This window comes from Dromaius novaehollandiae, chromosome 1 (assembly GCF_036370855.1).
Source record: "Dromaius novaehollandiae isolate bDroNov1 chromosome 1, bDroNov1.hap1, whole genome shotgun sequence".
Classification (NCBI taxonomy): domain Eukaryota; kingdom Metazoa; phylum Chordata; class Aves; order Casuariiformes; family Dromaiidae; genus Dromaius; species Dromaius novaehollandiae.
In genome coordinates this window covers 101,970,093-101,989,448 of record NC_088098.1, presented here as the reverse complement: position 1 = coordinate 101,989,448, position 19,356 = coordinate 101,970,093, and the positions used below count along the sequence as shown (strand labels likewise).

At 37.2% G+C, this 19,356-nt stretch overlaps 1 protein-coding gene across 6 annotated transcripts in view; it reads right to left on the bottom strand.

Annotated features, from left to right (window-relative positions):
- The window catches only part of EPHA6 (EPH receptor A6), a 533,966-nt gene that overhangs the window by 157,677 nt on the left and 356,933 nt on the right, over nucleotides 1-19,356 (bottom strand). For all 6 annotated transcript variants that reach the window (XR_010392099.1, XM_064522371.1, XM_064522378.1 and 3 more), the window contains one exon: nucleotides 15,672-15,796. Coding sequence is in view for 5 of the 6 variants with exons in the window: in XM_064522371.1 (XP_064378441.1) it covers nucleotides 15,672-15,796 (125 nt within the window). In the remaining variant the exon portion in view is untranslated. The remainder of the gene's footprint in view (nucleotides 1-15,671; nucleotides 15,797-19,356) is intronic.

Sequence of the window (19,356 nt, the reverse complement as noted above, 5' to 3'; positions counted from 1 at the left end):
AAATAAGATCTCTTCCATATTCTGCTACAAATTTATCTTGGTGAAAATCTATAATTAAAACATAAATATAATGCAAATGACAAGTAATGTCAATATTATTATAAAATGAGATATAGAACCTAAGACTATCTGCCCAATTTAGACAGAACTATATTATAAACTTTGAAATTACTATCTCTATTTCTAAGGAAATTGTAGTTTTCTTATTGCTTGTGCTATTTTTGTCAATTGATTCAATTCTGATTTTGAAAGACAGAGAGGGTCCATAGTCTCCCATGAAGACAGCACCTTTCAGAATCAGACTCTCTTACAGCCATCACTGCATGAGTATCTGAATATCCTAATTCTGTATTTGGTTTTATGATCAAGACATTTTCTCATATTTAGATATTATGCTTCATTGGAGTTCTTTTGCATCCTCTGTCTCCTCTCCCAGGCTTTGTATATGAAAGCCACTGGTCTGACTGAACAGAAGTTACAATGGTGCTAATTATCTGAGACTAGACAAACTGATTAAAAGGGGTGGCAGGATCAGAGTATAAAAAGTAATGAAGAGCTTTCTGCTTTTACAGTGCATCAGAATAGCTGCATCTGTCCCATCAGCATATGCTGTAATGAAACATTTCTGTTGTATGACATCATTAGATTAACTGATAATTCTTCATTATGTGTCACTAAAGGTAGCTACTTTATAATGAATGCTATATACAATCAACGTCCAGATGTTATATTAACATGGTGTGTATTACCATTTCTTCTCATATGCTCAAAAGAAAGGGATTACCTCTGATGACATTTAAAGCCTGCAAACAAACAGATAAACCTCCACAGGCCATGTATGAACATGCTGCGCTATAACTTTTTCCCCCACCTTATTTCAGACAGAACAGCACAGAAATGAAGGATTTGTGCATATATATGAGGTAAAGTATTGATAAAGACTAACCAAAATGTGATGACCTTTTATCATTTTAGATTCATACTGCGATCAAAGTGTTTAAATTCTTAATTTATGGATGAGAAAAAGTACACAGAACTAACAATGTTTAGTGCAAACAGAGAATAGTGCAAATACAAGCTGAAATGCTGAATTTTGCTTATAATGCTCAAATAATCTTTAGATTAACTTTACCAGTAAAGCCCTGATAAAAATTCAGCCACTTGCAGTCATACAAGATTTGTCGTCTTTAATATCTGATTGGGAAAGAGAAACATGGCTCTAATCCAAATACTATCAGTACTTCTTTTGGCAATGGAAAAAGATAACCAAATACCATTTTGTAGCATTTAAAATACATAACAGGAGCTCAAGGAACTACCACTCTCTTGCTATTTAATCTGTGTCTGGTTTATTTTATGAATGACAATCAAGGTATACAATTCATTGAGTCCTCTGAGTTACCGAAAAGCCTTCTTAAATTGACACTGATGAAACGGTTTTCAAAGGCTTCTGCCAGCTGAAAACATACCTGTGTACTTAAAACTTCGAAACGTACGTGTGCAGGAAGAATCCATGGAGACACTAATTGAATTTACTATCAACCATTTGCACATAGATTTTGTAGTTTACATCCACTGTGCCCCAACAAGAAAATTCTGTGCTTAAGCCATATAACTCTGCTCAGCATTTTTGGAGAACTATACTCTAACAGGAGGAAATACTAATAGAGATACAATGTATATACCACAGGGACCAGGTCTTTCTCTTGTGCACAAAAGCACAATGTCAAATCTTAGTAAATACTACACTAAAGAAGAAAATTCTGAGTTCTATGATTTAGACATCATCAATGTTTAAATAAAAGCACCAAAAATACAAAAGAAACTTTTATGAGACCACTTGGTCACACTTTTCTTCTTTTGAAGCAGCATTGAATGCCAAGAGGCAGGAATGGCCACAATTCTTGAGCAGGAATGGCCACAATTCTTGAAGCGAGGAATTTTCATTAATCCTAGCTCTGGACCATCATGAAAGCAAGTCTCCAGTCCTTTCCCCAATTTTCTCATGGAATCAGCACTTAATTACTCCCAAGATAAACTGAACTTTAATGTCGGATACACTTTAAAGTGAAACAGTAGGTAATTACTAGGTATAGTCAATATGTGATTAATTAGTTCAAATAGAATTCATTCAAATAACAGCAAACTGTGGAATTTGTACAGACTGCCTGTGTTTTCCAAGAAAAATATAGCCCCCATAGCTCTAATTTATGGAAATTGCCTTTGATTTATACTGCCTTTATTCCACTCACAATTAATTTGTTCTCAAATTCTCAAAAATTATTTTTTCTGCAATACAATTATTCCCATAATATGATCTCTGAATGCTTATTGCCCCTAGTCACACGTTGTTTCTCAACTCACTTAGATTGTTGTTGATGAGGAGAATTACATGGAAATCACTAAAATTAGTATACCTGGGAAACTCAGGAAGTCTCTTTTCAAAAGCTTCTTTATCTTTAAAACATTTTGTGTATGATTTTCCATTAAAAGATCATTTTGACCCATAGCATATGTATTAACATGAATGCCAACAGTAAAATTTGGAAGTTATTAGAGAAAAGATGCACTCGTAGGTTCAAAAATGTGCTTTTAACATTAACTGCTATCTGATTACAAAATGACCAACAGGATGAGGTAAATTCTCATTGCAATACAGAGTGACCAGAAAAATTACAATCATTAGAAATAAACATTCATCTTCCTAAAAAAAAATACTTGCTAAAAACCTTGCACTTTATGGTTCCATATGGTTTATGGTTAGCTGACTAACAAACTTAAGGTAAACTTAAAAGACTCATTACAAGGATCTGTTCAGAAGACAAATCTGAACTCAGCTGAAAACTGACAGGAGAAGGTAGGACCACAGAGAAAATTGCAGATGACTCCAGTATTTGCTTCAGAGAAGAGACCAGCAGAGTTTTAAGGCATCAGCCACTTCAGGCTGCAATCTTCTCCCTTCCCTTCTGGACCTCCCTTGTCATTAATCTGAGATGTAACGGTTTAGGGAACTGAAATACCAAAGTGTGCTTTATCTGTTTGGCTTTTCAATATTTTATATTTTGATTGCCTGTCAGTCAGCTCATCATTTTCTCCATACAGAAAGTGAAGCTGTCAACAAGAAAAGAGGAAGAACGGACAACCAATCATAAAGAAAATATGGAAAGGTCAAAACCCAGCCAAACTTCATTTTAATTGGATTATATACCTGGAAAGGCAGAAATGAGTTGATGTGAGGTGAACCATTAAAAAGAGAAAATTAAGTGAGGACAGATGAGGACAGGGTGATTCTAAAACAGTGTTAATATTCTCCCCAGCACAACGAGGTGAGAGGTGGGCAAAGCAAAAGCTGTTTGGTTATCATCGAGGGCCAAGCAGGAAAACGAGGTGTGAAGGCAGCAGATAGGACACTGCGATCATACTGACAAGGAGATTAAACAGAGAGGAATAAAAACTGGCCTGTACCTTAAGTTGGCAGTGGAACAGAGTGCAATCAGAATATAATAAAGGGAGTTGGAGAACATGACTTGACCATCAGAAAAGCCCAAATATTAAATTCCAACTTTCCAGCAGTTATGTGCTACTCTAATAACATTTGCCTTCTAATTAAGAATATTTGCCAGTGAAAACCTCTGCACCAGTATCTCCAGGAGTTTTTCCAATTTCAGCATATAAGAATGTCTGCCTCTCAAGTTCACCCTGTAGATTTTTCTTTTCCCCCCCCTACTATTTTTTTTTTCCCTGCACTGTCTTTTCCATGGAAGACGCAAGGAGCTACTGTAAGCATGAGCTAGCTTACCAACATGCCAGTAATCAAACAAACCAGTATTCAAAAATGTTGCTGTCATCTGTGAACAGTAATGCATAGTTCCCTCCGAGATATCTAACACCAAGATGTACCTCATCATGAGATAATAAAACAGCTGACAGACAGAACTCAACAGCAAACAGATGCAACCCAGCAGAATTTTATGATTTGAAGCCTTTTGTGAATTTTTTGTTGTGAAACAAACCCAGAGAACTATGCCCATACAGTCAATAGGCTAATTGTCAGGTTGCTCATTTGGCGTGTGAGATGTGTAGTTCAAAATTCGAAATCAGGTCCTCTATATGCCACTCTACACCTGCAATACAGCATAAGAAGCACAAGTCCCCCCTTCCCCTGCTCACCTTTAACATCCTCACAGACCCCAGCAATCTGCACATTAGTGACTTTCTGAATTAGCTAACATTAGTGACTTTCTGAATTAGCTAACATTAGTGACTTTCTGAATTAGCTAAATTTGCTTCATTATATTTTACAGCTCATGAAAGACTTTTCTTCCATGAATTTACTAAATTATTTTTTGAACCCATTTAGGCGTGTGGCTTCCAAAACATCCTTTGGCAACAATTAATTACAAACTGTTTAAAGAACAGTAGCTTTCTTTGTTTTATATGTACTTCACAATGATTTCACTGTATATACTCTAGTTCCTCGGCTATGAGAAACAGTGAATAATCATGAATAACAGTGATTCGTTCAGTCAAACGCAACCCCTATATAATACAGAGTACTTCTAGTTAAAAGTGGGATGTAAGTCAGTGGATAATGGAATTTTTAAAGTGAAAATGCAAGGCCCTGGGGGAAGGATAGCAAAAAGGGACACCTCATGCAACATAAAAAGACTGCAACGTAAAAAAAGCACAGTCCAAATACCTGAAGTTCTCTAAGTTGCTGAGATATACCACAGGGAATCATCTTACTTCCAGCATTATCAGCATTGGTACAATCATAATAATGCTGTACACACAGAACCACTGCATTCCCACACTGAAACTGGAAAGTGTGGTTCCTTTATTTCACACTAAAGCATGAAGACATTTTTAAAGTAAGGAAGCAGCTTACAACGGAACTTGAACCTCAATATAACAACAATGATCCATTTTTTCAGAAGACCTTCAAAATAATGGTGACTTGCTATAATATGATGTAGTCAATACTCTAAAGTGACAAAAAGTGCAACGTATTTTCAAAGCTGTGATGTAATTTGGTGACTGTTCATATTCAAGTGGATCTAGCAATCCAGTGTGGTTCAGTGGAGTTATTAGAGCTATCCCTCTTATTTAAGTAACCAGAATACCTGCTTTCATAGATAAAATTGACCCAGACTGCTATTGTGAATCTGGCAGGAATGCTGGAAATCAATAGGATTAATCTAAATATTCATGAATATAAGACAGTAATACCTGGATTCATGAATATTTAATATATAAAGTTTGCATGTATACTTCTTTGGGACAATTGTTTTCTTTCCAGAGAAAATCGGCACTTACAAATATAGAATGATGATGGCAATATCAATACAGATTTCAATACCACTCAACCAAAATCAGCGTGGGGGTGGGATTTTACTCTAAAATATAAAATACAAAATTACCCAAGTTTCAATTTAACCACTCCAATGGAAACAATAAATAAGAGGCAGGAGGGTACCTGCTGTTCAGGGCTGATCCTCTGAGATTCAGCGTAGCACATTTCATTAAGGAAACTTTTTCAGTTATATCAAAAATCATTGAAAAGTCACTGAAATATCACATGCTTTGTGTATTTGTAAGCATGTGTGTGCATTCTTTTGTGCCTCAGTGCATGCAGCCAGCAAACATCTATCTTGTGATACTAACATAAAAGGGCTGAATTCATCTCTGGCATCATGACTACACTGCAGATGCTGGTGTTACTTCAGCATTAAATACAGCGTATTATTTGAATTCATGTTTTCTTCAAACATCTCAGCAAGAAGTCTTTCTGCAAGTACTTTAACATAAATTTAAAAGAATAAAACATAATCTAACAAGTAAACTAAAATGCTGATGAAAACACATTTTTATAAAGGAAGTGCTTTCTCAATCACTAAAGAATCACTATTGTGATAATATAACGTGCTAGTGCTTGTGACAATATATATTAAGAAAACCAGATAGTTTGTACAAGGTCATTGCAAATACAGGATGCATCAAGTCAGCGAAGTTCCTACAGCAACATAAATGTTTTTATGAGCAGCAGGTGAATTCCTGCAGAAGCTATTAACAGCTCGGTGAGGAGTACATAATAACAGGTTGTTAACTCAGCCTCCCTGACAAGAGCATCGGAAAAGGGCACTTTGAAACTATTAATATTAATGCATTTAAAAAAAAGTTAAATGAGAGATTTTTTACATTATTTTTCTTCAAATCAACAAAATAAACATTCATGATTTTATTAAGGTGCAAAACTAACAAAACTACATGGGAGTTACTTAATAACATACACTTTCTAAGTATTTGAGTTGGTTAACCAAATCATGTATTTAAGGTAAAGGCTTATCTACTGTATGTTTTCCATTCTAACAAAAAGAATTTAACACACCTTTTATTTTAATACATCTGTAAAATGTTCATACTAATATTAAACACCGAAAACAGTTATCTTTTTCTACATCAAAACAGAAAAGCTCTACTTAGAGGCGCTTCCTCTTTCACTCTGGATTTTCTCCCTTCTCCCAGCATGACTGCTTTGGGGACATCACTACTTAATATAAAAGAGGTTCCAATATTATGCAGTCAGTGCCTTTGTCTCCATTTTGGTGTGGAAAAAATTGTTAAAAGTAGAGAAATAATAACAATCTGTCCTTCTGCATGGTTAGTGTGCAGTTGCAAAGTAGCCCCAGAAGAAAGAAAAAGGGAACCTTATTATTCTCTCAAAATGTCTAGCCAAAAAAAGAATACATGTCTTTTGACCTGCATTTCCCCAAATATCTCCTGAATGCAGCAGGGATTGAAGGAAGAAACTGCAGAGTAAAAAGATACCTCATATTGGAACATTCCTTCACTTAGACAAAGATACAACTTTACTCATGTCTCAAAGTACATATCTTCTTGATTTAATCTGTGAATCTATCTTAAAGGCTGGGGAAGAACAGTTTATGAATAGTAAGTTGTGTGTTACGAAAACAAAGACTGCCCGGGCTGCAGTTCTTAAAATAGTTTGGGCTCATGGATTAAGACTTCCCTGAACTTTTAGGATAGTTCTTATTTCTTGAAAGTCTAAAGGAAACATCCTAAATGGTTTTAGAGTAACGGATGTCTGGACACTGGATTTAACTTATAAATAAGAAAATTATTCTTGTTTAGATGGCCGTCTTCTGGCAACCACACTAATTATATTCAGATAGTAGCTCATGAAACTCACATACTACTCTTTTGGTAAATCTATGTCAAAATTTCAAACCCAAAATTTGACTCTTGAATACGCATTTAGATATCCGAGGGAGTTATAACTGTCATTAACTTCAGATACTATTAAAATCTACTGCAGCTACACTAAAAGGTGAACACACTGAAACTGGTTAATAATAATAATGTTTTAAGGTGAAAGTGCATTCTCAATTTTTCAAATTTAAGATTAAACATGTAAAAACTGTTACCACTCCCTTCTGTGCACTTGATATAGCAAACCTAAAGAGACAACATCTCTTTTACTGTAAGTTCATCAAAAATCATATTAAGTTTGTCCCCTGGAGTGAGCTGAACGCTACTTTGCTATAAAATATGAGGTTCTTCTGATTTTTGAGTCTACCTAACCACACTCTTAAGATTAACAGCTGATACCTGTGGTTAACTTTATTATTCTTGCTGTGCTAGTAAATTATTTTTAAAACTGTTTTTTTCTGAACTGCGACTGCTGTATGGCTAGAACAAAGTTTAATAATTTATTTTCTTAGGAATCAGCCTCTACCATTAGTGGGTTTAGCTTTCTTTGAGGTATAGAACTAACTGTGTGGTGCTACATATGTAGACTTGTAAGCAGTTTGCATAGCTCCTATGCCTGTATCTTTGAAAAAGTCTGAAAACCATTTTCTCAAAAGCATTAACACACTTTTTACATGTTTGTGCAGCTCTTCTAGTAGATACTGGAATAAGCTTTGTGCACACAATTTTCTTTGGGGAAAATAGTATTAGCTACAGACAAGAACACAAGATCAGCAGAGACTGAACTACATTTTTTTAAATCAAATCCACTAGGGTTGCTCAAACAGCACTATATTTCTGTGCGAGATCTTTTGGTTCAGCAGGAATGACAACAGTAACAGGTCTGTAGGCTACTTTATTATTAAATACAAAAGTTTAGAAGCTAGCTCTAAATAATTGAAGACAACTATTAGGAGACTAGCCAAACCAGGCACCTAATGGAGAAGGCCTAGCTCAGAACTTCTTTGATAAACCCTCTGCTGTATGTAATTGATATTTAGATGCCAGATTTCTTTTTCTCCTAATAGTATTTATACCAGTGTCATTAATAATGGCTACTGCAAGGTCCTTAAGTTCTTTCCCGCAGGCAAAAATTGTATGTGGTCAGAGAGCCTCAGTTATTCACTCTCATTTTCAACAGTTCTGAGACCTATTTTTTTCTCTTTTTAGAGTCTAAGGCTTTTGCAGTTCTTCCCTTGGGAAACGAGGTTAATAACAGTAGAACAGGAAAACTGAGAAGCTTGTTTAACATCACTTACTATGCTAAAATAAGCTAGATTTTGTTTTAATGATTATTTCCCAAAGCCCATTTGTAGTGATTATTTTTTAAAAACATGCACCAGACGTGGTTCATTTTCCAGGAGATCCGAAAGGCTGGAAAAGCTGCAAAAACTCCATGGAGCGCTGTGCGCTTACAGCGAGATGCTGAGCTGTGCCTGCAGCTACGGTCATATCCTAAGGTTTGTTTAATACTATTATCCAAAAGCTCTTATACACCCAAATTACTCAACAGTCTTGTTTCCACAAGAATGTGCTGCAGATTTAATGAAAATGCAGTATTTCACAAGCCCTACATTTCTCGCTTCTAGTCGCATCAAAAACATTTCACTTCTAGGCAGCAGATTGTTACTTATGCCTCAAATAATTCCAGTAATTGAAAAATATGACAGGATCAAACTGTTCATTTTAAAAAGAAAGATTAGCATGAGGCTAAAAATTGGTCATTCAACACTAACAGCACAGTGTTCACTATTTCATACTGAGTACACATTTTAAAAAACTTACTGACTGGCCAGACACCTAAACTGATCATATGCACATTCACATCGTTAGAAGCCTTTTCTTGTTCCCCAGCCTCGTCACTGATGTTGACTTTACAATTCAGTCCTGAAGCTTGCAAGGGAAGGAAGCACACTGTGCTACATATAGCAACAGTAAAACAGTATGCCTTGAAAAAGAGGTAATACATGCTAACAATCCAGCCACAACTACAAAATGAAATATGCCTACTCCTGAATAATGTGACACAGTCTGCAGGTTCCCTTCAGCCTCATGCAGATCAGAGATGGTGTGTATATTATTCTTCATGATTTAAAAATCTAACATAAAATCAAAATCCGAACTGAGAAAGTAATAGCTGGTACTTAGGGGAAGTAGGGAAGTTGCCTCTGAAAAAATGTGATCCTTCTGACTCAGTTGAACAACACACAAAATAATAATTACGGAAGTGTAACTATAGTTAAAGAACCACCACAGTGGTTTAATTATTTAAGTAATATGGAGGACTAGGGTTGATGAACCTCATACAGGTCATAGAGACCTCACAGAAAGCAATGCGTGATAAAGTGTTTGAATCCTGTCTAATCAGGGTACGTAAGGCTAATGCCCATTTAAGTTAGATTCCAGCTGATACTCAAGGAGGGTCAGGTTTTATGGCAGAGAGAAAAGAGCAAGGAAAAGAAGCATAATGTATCTAATGTCTGAGTGGAACTGAATTAATCTCAAAAGAGAATACTGAAACGTCTCCTTAGCTAAAGCCACAGAGGAACATCTGTTGTCCTAAACAGGGATGAGTCGCACACCCTAAACTGCCAGTTCACATGGGGAGAAAAGCTGGAATGGAAAAACTTCAGCACTTGTGCAAAGTAAGCATGGCCAGTTTCCAGGAGCACAGTATTGCAGTGCTAGTCTTCGATGTGGTACAGAGCATAACATGAGATGATCTGTTCCTCAAAAAGCGTGGAAAAAATGGCAAGAATAACAATTCATGCATCTGTATATGCACAGAGTACCACATCTTCTTGCAGTCGAAGTGCAGAGTATGTAATCTATTGTACATATATACTTTTATGGCTTTGAAATAATACGGTGCACACATTTATTGACAGATGAATATACTTTAAACCATTATTTAGATCACTACTGTAGGCAAACAATTCTGCAGGACAAAACTACCTTCTTGTTTATAATTTTCTCCATTATTTTTGTAATAATAATTCTGTCATTCCATACTTGTTACCTATTGATATTCTTAAATCTTCATATTATTCCTACCAAGTCATTTACCTCAAGCTCTCTTACAAATTTTATTATTCAGGAAGGTTCATTTTAAATCATACCAAAGAATATTCAAAAAATAGCAGTGTTTGTTTTAATATTAGAGTTTGAGAAAGAGCATTATTTCTGGTATGAGTTAAGTAAACACAGCTGCAGACTGACTGCAAAATTAACAAGGTTATATTGCTTTCTAGTTCTTTAAACCTGGTACTTTCCTGTATGTCTCTGCTTCATCACCTCTTCATCTCTTTTTAAAATCTCATTGCGAAACTAATTTCCCCCCTTGCCTCTACTGCTCAGCTATTCTCTCTCTTTTATTTATTAAATTGTGTACCTACACTATTCAGGTCTAAATAACACAGGACTGAGATTCATAGAGGAAAATTCATATCTGACATCCTGTCTTTCCTGTCCACTCACTGTCATATAGAGGTAGGTTAACATTTTTTCTGTGAAAACTGTCTATGAGTTGGAAATTGAGTCTGCCAACAAAATGAAGTATTGTGTCAGAGAGACTTGGTTGGCTTTAATGTAAATTGCACCAAAAGACAAGGGAGCAAAGAAACAGCCCACCCATTTACCCTATATCCTGCTCCAAAAGACGTTCTTTATTTGGAGACGCCATTGCAGTGTCTTAGGAGATTGCTAGGATGCATCCTGTAAAATCTCTTCTCTATACTTCAGTTTCATCAGCTAGTTACATATTATTTTGTGCATTACAGCAAATATAATCCAGCTGGAGTACTCGGGCTGAGTACTATGGGAGAACTTAATACAGTTTATGGTAAGTATATGGCTTGGCATGCTTAATACTGCTCTCAGGGAGCAAGAAGCCTTTAATTTTTTACATTTAACTTTGAGGGTTTGGGGGGAAAAGGAAAAGGAGAGGAATAAGCATTTTCCAGTTCAACTGTACAGCCTGAGGTGTAGCTGCTACGATTTGTATCCTCTGCGCACCGTGCTTCCTTTCCCATGAGGGAATTCTTACAGAAGGACTCAGCCCAACTGCAAAGCTGTGACAAGGCTGGGTCTTCTTATCCCACTCCTCCATCCCACGGGACATGCAACCTCTTTGGTGCAGGCTAAATAGATTATGATGCCCTGAAACCTTTCTAAAAGTAAAAACTTTAGTCAGTGTCTGAGTAATAGTTTTAAAGTATAAAGGAAAAATTGAATATTGTTAGCGAGGAAACAGAAATTATTTTGATATCTGGAGTTTTGTTTTGAAAGGAAATGACAACGGTGCCTATGAAAGACTTTTTTCTTTTAAAAGTACCGCACGGTTTGTGGAAGATATTAAAGAATGGACAAATAACAGACTTTAGAGCAGGGCAGACATAACATATCAACAGATCCAGTTTGCAAATGTTTAGTATGTACAGAGACTGCAGAGACAGTCTATCTAGAAATTCTTTTCAGAGCAGATTTTGATCTCTAGGGTCAAACGTTTAATGGATTCTTTGTATGTCCCTGTAGAGACTCACTTTCATCTAAGGTGACAAATGTTGCCAACAGTACAGTTTTCAGAATGATTCATAATCTACTAGAAATGAGATACTTCAATTTACCAGGCCTGAACATACAAAATTAATTCAGGATCATGATAGTCTATCTCCAATTATAGCACATAACTATTCAAGCAATGGAAAACTTTCTATCTTTATTGTAACAGAAACTCATAGCATCTTGGACTGAATTTCCAGGAATATTTTTCCCATTGCAGGCCAAGTCAGATCTTTAATTATGTCTTAGGTCAGCTTATGTTCCCTGAACAGTTGGCTGAAAAGCTGCAGAACAGAGTGACCCCTTGCCAGTTGACCACACAAATATATATCAGCGTATTTCTAAATAAAAAAGTAAAAATATGTAGGATACATATAGAGTTAGCTCAGAACAAAGGTTTGATATTTTCTCAAAATTTCTGTTTTTAGGGACTGATAAAAAGGTAAATAATATTTGGTTAATCGAAACTATGATTCTGAATATTTTTGCAGCAATTCACCAGAGGAACAAAAGTCAGAAAGAAGGTGCTTTAAAGCACAGTTAAATCAGTGATCTGTTTAATTAGATTTTTTACATTAATGTATTTGTTTTCTATGCTTGCACCTTATTTATAGCATTCTATAACTTTCCTTATCTACCTTATTTTTCTATTATTTAGCAGTCTTTCTCAGCAGAAGAGTAAATCTGTTTTTCATATCGAGATTATGGGCCTGATCCTTCAGCACTTTTCTGTGGACAGCTCCTATTGCACAAGAGTACAAATCGCAGCTTCATGTGTATCCACAACAGTCTTCCCTTCTTCCTGTTAGCTGCTTGTTCCGGATATGCATGGGAGGATGTGTCCATATGTACTGTGTTCACCATCACTAATTTGTCCTACTTGTAAAATTGCTGGAAACAGTCCCATTTGTTGGAGTAGTCACAGCATTTTATTAGATGGCTACTTGATTTCTGCAAGCTTACGTATTTTTCAGGAAATCTTGGGAGCACATGACAAGAAATGACTTCCAATTACGAGCTTCAGAATTCCTGCTGGTTATAATTAAAGAAACGCAGTGCTCCCCTGAAGTCCCAAAGGCCTTCTTGATAATTTTGCAAATGTCACCAAGGAAACTTATAAGAAACAGAAGTTCATATTTATAAAATTTTATAATCCTGCAGAGTTCTTAAGGGCTTCACAAAATTCAGAAACTGATATAACCTCTTGAAACTTAGATATTGTTTATATTTGATGGAAATATTCTCTTTCCTGTATTGTATGTAAGAACAAAACCTCTTTGCTTTTTAACATGAATGACAGGCAAAAAGGGACATCTGATAGGGATAGGTTAAGCAGGCATGGCAAATTCTGTTCTATTTTACTGATTAATTAGTGTGTATATCACTATCTAAGGCAAATGGATACTGTTTTCTGTGTTTTTATTGCCTCCTTAAAATCTTGAGAAAATTTCTGAACCTTTTGTACTCACATGTTCTTGAAGTAGAGGGATGTCTTTCCTTCTACTGGAGTTCTCTCCAGCAGAGGGATGTCTTTGTGGTAAGGTCATACTAAATCCAGTATACAATTATTTCACGTTTACCACATTTCTTGTAGGTTTGTAACACCAATACTATTGTCACGGATGCTGAGAATATAAATGCTGATATTTCTCTCTTTGAGGGTCTCTGGGAAGCCTGAAAGATTTTAGTTTCACTTGCTGTATTGCCCCCTGACATTACACAAACTGCGCTACTTAATATGCAGAGTTTCAGGGTGAAGAAGAATGAATGTACTGAAGCTCATGTTAATATTTTCTGGCTTTGAGGTAGGGACTGCCCCTCCTTTTTTCAATAAACAAATCCCATTTGCATTTGGCCGCTATACTTACCCAGTGATACATCTGTAATGAACATTTCTTCAGGACTATATGAATATTGACGTAATATACAATCGTATTTTTTATCTTAATACTGCAGAACAGCAGAGTGTTTTGCAGTGTCCAATGATTGGTCTCTCTGCACTAGAATCTGGTCTCCAAGAGTGTTCTAGGTTTCTTAAAAATCTGCCACATACCCACTCCCCTGCTTAATTAAGGGATCTTCGTATTGTCTGTCTCTCATTCTTCCTATTACATGCCACTGCCAGAGAGGATGCCTGTTCTAACAAAAGGTGTATTCAGGAGCTACGCGTTCAGCTCAGTTAGTGGCTTAGGGAGAAAACAACCCCTGTGGAACAGTACTAGAGTACTCCAGCAGTGCATTTATCTCCCCACATCTAACAGAGAAGAAAAGATTGTAGTTAAAAGATAAACCTTACGCGTTATAAAAGGTGGAAATAAAAAATGGTTCTTTTCTGGGAGAAACGGATAGTGTAAATTGTATATACCCAGTAGGCCACGAGGTCTGTGTATCTAGTCCTGCTGCACAACACGCAACAAACACTTAGCAATATGTAGACCTCTAAGGAGACTCAGTATTTTAGGCCACGAGGTCTGTGTATCTAGTCCTGCTGCACAACACGCAACAAACACTTAGCAATATGTAGACCTCTAAGGAGACTCAGTATTGACATTGGCAAATAATCCATTGATAACGGATTTTTAGAAATGTAAGCTTTATAATTTAACATCCTTACATCCTTATGAATATTTTGGTAGGTTGATCTTTGCATCTTTCCCATCCAACTGAAGAAATCTCACTATTCCTCTTTTTAATTCATCTGATTATCGTTTTACTATTAATAAACAACACAAGGGCAGCTCAAGTCATAATATGGTCTACAATGGTAACGGATCAAAACCTGAAGGACTTCCATTAGTACGGGAGAACAAGGTTTCATTGCTTTGGCTACCAAGTATTATTATTATACCAAATTCTTAGCAATCTGCCTTCTCCCTCTAGCTGTGCAATCTAATTTGTTTGGATTTTTTCCCAGCTTGCCCTTTTTCTGCATCATTAAAGCTGCATAATCTCGATAGGGAAGTGCAGCCAAGGGATAAAAATCTCAGATATTTACAGAACCTAAAATCCCTAAATCTTTCTTTCATGGCTTGGCTTATATTTCTCTTCTTTGTGCTCTTCTGCACTCCCATTAGTGCCATTGTGACTTTCAGATGGGGCAGAGAAATAGCAAGAACTGATTCAGCAGATTACTGTTTAAGGAATGGATACCAGAATATTCCTGCCTATGACTCCCACAATGAAGACAGTGATTAGCACTAAGTTCTATACTGGTGCACGGCCCAGGAGCCAACCAGGAATGACCAAACATGTTTTGTACTTGGGGAAAAGCAGACTTCAGGCTAGGCATTCATAAGAGGTGCTGTGTGTACTTATAATGCATGCTGTTGCCCACTTATATGTGAAATTGCTAAGCCCCGAATTTTGACATGCACGTGCCTTGCAGTTCCTATCTCTTGTAACCTTCCGTAACCCTCCAAGCAAGGCTGGTGCACTCTATCATTCAGCCACAGATTATCTCTAAATCATGCCACAAAACGTAATCACATTGACATTCACCTAAATTGTACTGTTTCAGTGTCACTCCAATGTAAACCTTTCACAGTCCATAAACCAAAATATGGTCAAGCATATAATCCATTTATCCATGTTCATAAATGTTGCTACTATGAGACAGGTATACCTGTGCCTGCCTGCTACTCTATTTGACTCTGACATGAAACAAGACAGTCATTAACAAGGCAGAAGTAAAACAACAACAACAAAAAAACCCCAGTAAAACATCTACTTATACAACATGTGGGATCAAGTCAAAAGTTTAAAATATTTTTTAAAATATTAAAAATATGCAACATACTGCTCTTTAGGATCTGAGTTTGGGTGATGCTGTAACCGAGACCTACTTTCTCATAGTACTTGATCTCGTAGTCCAGAATGGCTCCATGGGGAAAGTCCGGCTCTTGCCAGGAGAGGGCAATGCTGTTTTGGGAAGCCCAGTCCTTCCTTACCATACCTATCAAGGAGGGTGCTGAAAGGGAAAAGGATAACTAAGGGTTAATGACAAGGCACACTCTTTATCCTTTCAACCTACTACCTCACCATAGCAATGCAAGCTACCTTTGAGTGACCTACAGGCAGAAAAACATGACAGATGGCAATTCTCAGGGAAACCATATAACCTGGAATTAATGTCTCAAGTACATAGCAGCAACTCTTTGTGAAAGTGCAGACCAACTTCTGAAAAATCACTGTACAAAAATGGCACTGTTTGTCCCTGAAAGAAGCGCCTGTTTAAGACAGCTGTTAACTGAAGGCTGTGCGTTTCTTTGGTTTTAAACTCTTGTCAGTGCAGCAGGGAGCCTGGGTGTAGGTGCCTGGTGCTTGAGGGGCTCAGGCAGCAGCCCCCTTTCATTCCACGGGCCTACACCCATACCAGCCCCCAAACCTTCTGCATGCAACCACGTCATGCTGCCGCCTCTTTGGACACAGCGTCCCGAGCGAAACCATGTTTAAGAGACAGTAAATTCTGAATTCAGGATAATCTGCATTGAATGCACCACTTTGTAATACAACTGGGTACAACGTACATTCAGCTTACTCTCTGGAATAAAATAAAGTGATGCAACTTAAAACAAATGCAATGAATTCTGTTTCGGCTGGCAATAGCAAGTGCCTTTCAGCAGGTCAGTTCTGTGAACTTGTTAAAGGAGGCCAGTGGCAGGGAGAGGGTGACAAGGGCAACCAGTGGGCGCAAAGATGCCTGAAACCTTCCTGCGGCTGGTGATACTGCCAGTCTGCAGCAGCACCGGGAGGAGCAACCGCTGCTGGCAGTGCTTGGAAGAGGCCCAACACAGGTGCATGCACCAGGGAGCCAAACCGTCTCACTGTGGGGCTAACTGATTTTAAGAAACAGACTTTCTGCTCTTTCGGAAAAACTGATGCCGTGCTATGTATGTAATAATTTCTGTTGGTGCAAAACTTCTATTCCAGAACACAATTTTTGCTTATTTCATTAATCTGGTCAAGTATGTGAAAGGAGGTCTAATACTCTCTAGATGCTATCAATGTTTTTATAGCATTGCTCTGCAGCTTTCCCAAATGCTACAACCAGTCACACCGTCAGACAACCTTGAAGACAACTGAATAAGCTGAATACGCTGGCTATCATACAGCACATCACAGGTTCTGCCCAACTTCCTGCGACTGCTAAAGTCTGATTAAAAAAAAATTCCTCAAGTTGTTCATAGCTTTCCCTACTTGTCTTTTTAACAACATACATCAGTTTATTCCACACCCTCTCCTATTCCTCTCTCAACTATGAATCTAACTTAACCTCTTCTAAGCTCCTAAGGAGCTGTCTCTCCTAAAAATAACACATTTTTGTGACTTCCTTTTTATCTCTTGAATGAAAGAGTCTCCCTAGGAAAACAAAATTAAAATCTGTTTCTAGTTACAAAATTTCAAGCCTTTGTTTCCTTTCCTGTAAATATTTCAGGAAGTTTAGGAAATGAAAACAATAAATAAACTCTAGAATACAAGAACACAATACAAAGAAAACAGAACAGATTTCCTTTCATTGAAAGAAAGGATGCTCTACACATACATGTGCACATACACAATCTCTTCCTCTGTGACACTGTGTCTATCTGAGAGAGAAAATAAACTTCTACACACTGTTACATCCTCCCAGTGGGTAACTGTTCTGACCTATAAAAGCCCTGTCATCTCTGACGTATAAAAAGCCAACAATCCAAAATGCAACATTGAACAGTGTCGCAAAACCTTCCAAAAATGGCACTAAATGGACAAAACAGAGCTTAACAGGAAACTGTCCTATACTTGTACTTCTACCATTTTAACCATAGCTCTGATACATGGGAACGGAAGAAAAAAAGAATCCCTGGCATGCTCAATGAAGGATTAACCTGTTGTTCAGGAAGTCCTTTAAACAATGTAATAAAATTCATTATATAAGAGTAATTATAAATTAATAATCACATGTTCTGGACCAGACTGTTACTCCTAGGTACGTACAAATACTCCCTCAAGCTAAAATAAAATTTTTATACCGGAAAACTGAAGGTGAACCTGAACTCTAGTAAAATTACTCTGGGGTAAAATCAGCTCCTCCGAGCAGGGAATAAAGGGCTGTTGAAAGGAAAATGATTCATAGCTGATAAACACTAAAGGGCCTAGGAGGGCAATTGCTCATACCCGTGTGTTTGTTGTTGTTTTGCGTCATTCCCTGGAATCATGATGTGATTTCCAGGCAGGGTCGGTAGCGTCCTTTCGGCACTGCCTGCTACGCTGCGCGCCCCTGCTCACGCGCGAGGGGCATCAACCTGACCAGCCCCCGCACAGCATCGTTTCATCCCTGTGCATTTGTGGGTTCACTAGTCAGTTAAGCAAATCCTCATGAATTGACAGAGTTTGATTACAGAAAGTACCAGGTTGAACTGCGGATACATTTATATTCTGGGCCCTCCTAGGTTTTTTAAATATAGATTACCACTATTACACTTCTTCAGGTGCCTCTCAAATTATGACTTATCCTTAATAACCTTTTCCAATATTCAACAGGTGTTAGGTTTTTCTTTGGGTTCTGACTTTCAAATTCATACAGCAATTTATACATTTATATTTGTTCTCAGCCTGAGTTCACTGCAGTATCTCTTCCATTTGAGCAAGTGCATGTCAAAACAGTCTTGGCTCAACAGATGATCATCTCAAATGTTCAGTATCAGAAGTAGTCTATGTCTTCTCCCTCTGAAACAACTCAGTAGCAAAATATTGAAAGAAAATTACTTCAGCCCTCGTTAACCAACTCTGCTTGACTTGCACTTGAAACCGAAAATTCCATACAGCAAGGCTCACATCAGACCTACACTGCAGTGCCAGCACTGCACCCTCTAAATCAAAATGTATGTGAAGGTGCGTACATAAGGCTGTCAATATCAGAAGCCTATTTTCTGCTTGCATTAAAGTATTGGGCAAAAAATAATGTGATTCCCTGAGGAAATGTATTTTGGAAAAAAAATAACCCCCCACAGGAGCCACATTACTCATTTCTTATAAGTTCAGGAGGATGACCCTGTCATTTGTCATACAAAGGTTCTCTCTCCATGTCTTAAAGAAAAGGACAACTTAGAAAAAGGATTCCCATCAGAAATGTACTGTATGAAGAAATGGACAAATTAGACCAAGTAATTAAAAGCTGTAGCTAGCTCAGTTTCTATTTCTTTAGTTCTTCTTCTTTTAGTGAAATGCTTCTAAAAGCAATACTTTCTACAAAGAAACTTTAGCTTCTTATAAGAGTTGCTCACAAGAGCAGAAGTTATCTAGACCCTATCTATTACTGTTGAAGTTCTTTATAACTGGAAAATTTTAAGATAGGTAAATCCTACTTGTCAAAGAGCAGTTCTCTTCGTCATTTCAAATCCAGTACCTGCAGGAGAGCTTTAACTTGGTTGCCTAGTGAAACCATTAAAAAAAAAAAAATCCTTAGAAACATGGCATGGCTTTTAATGGCAGTATTTTCTTGCCATCGCTACTAGGCTGAAGGATGGCTTTTGGCTCTTGAGCTTAGTG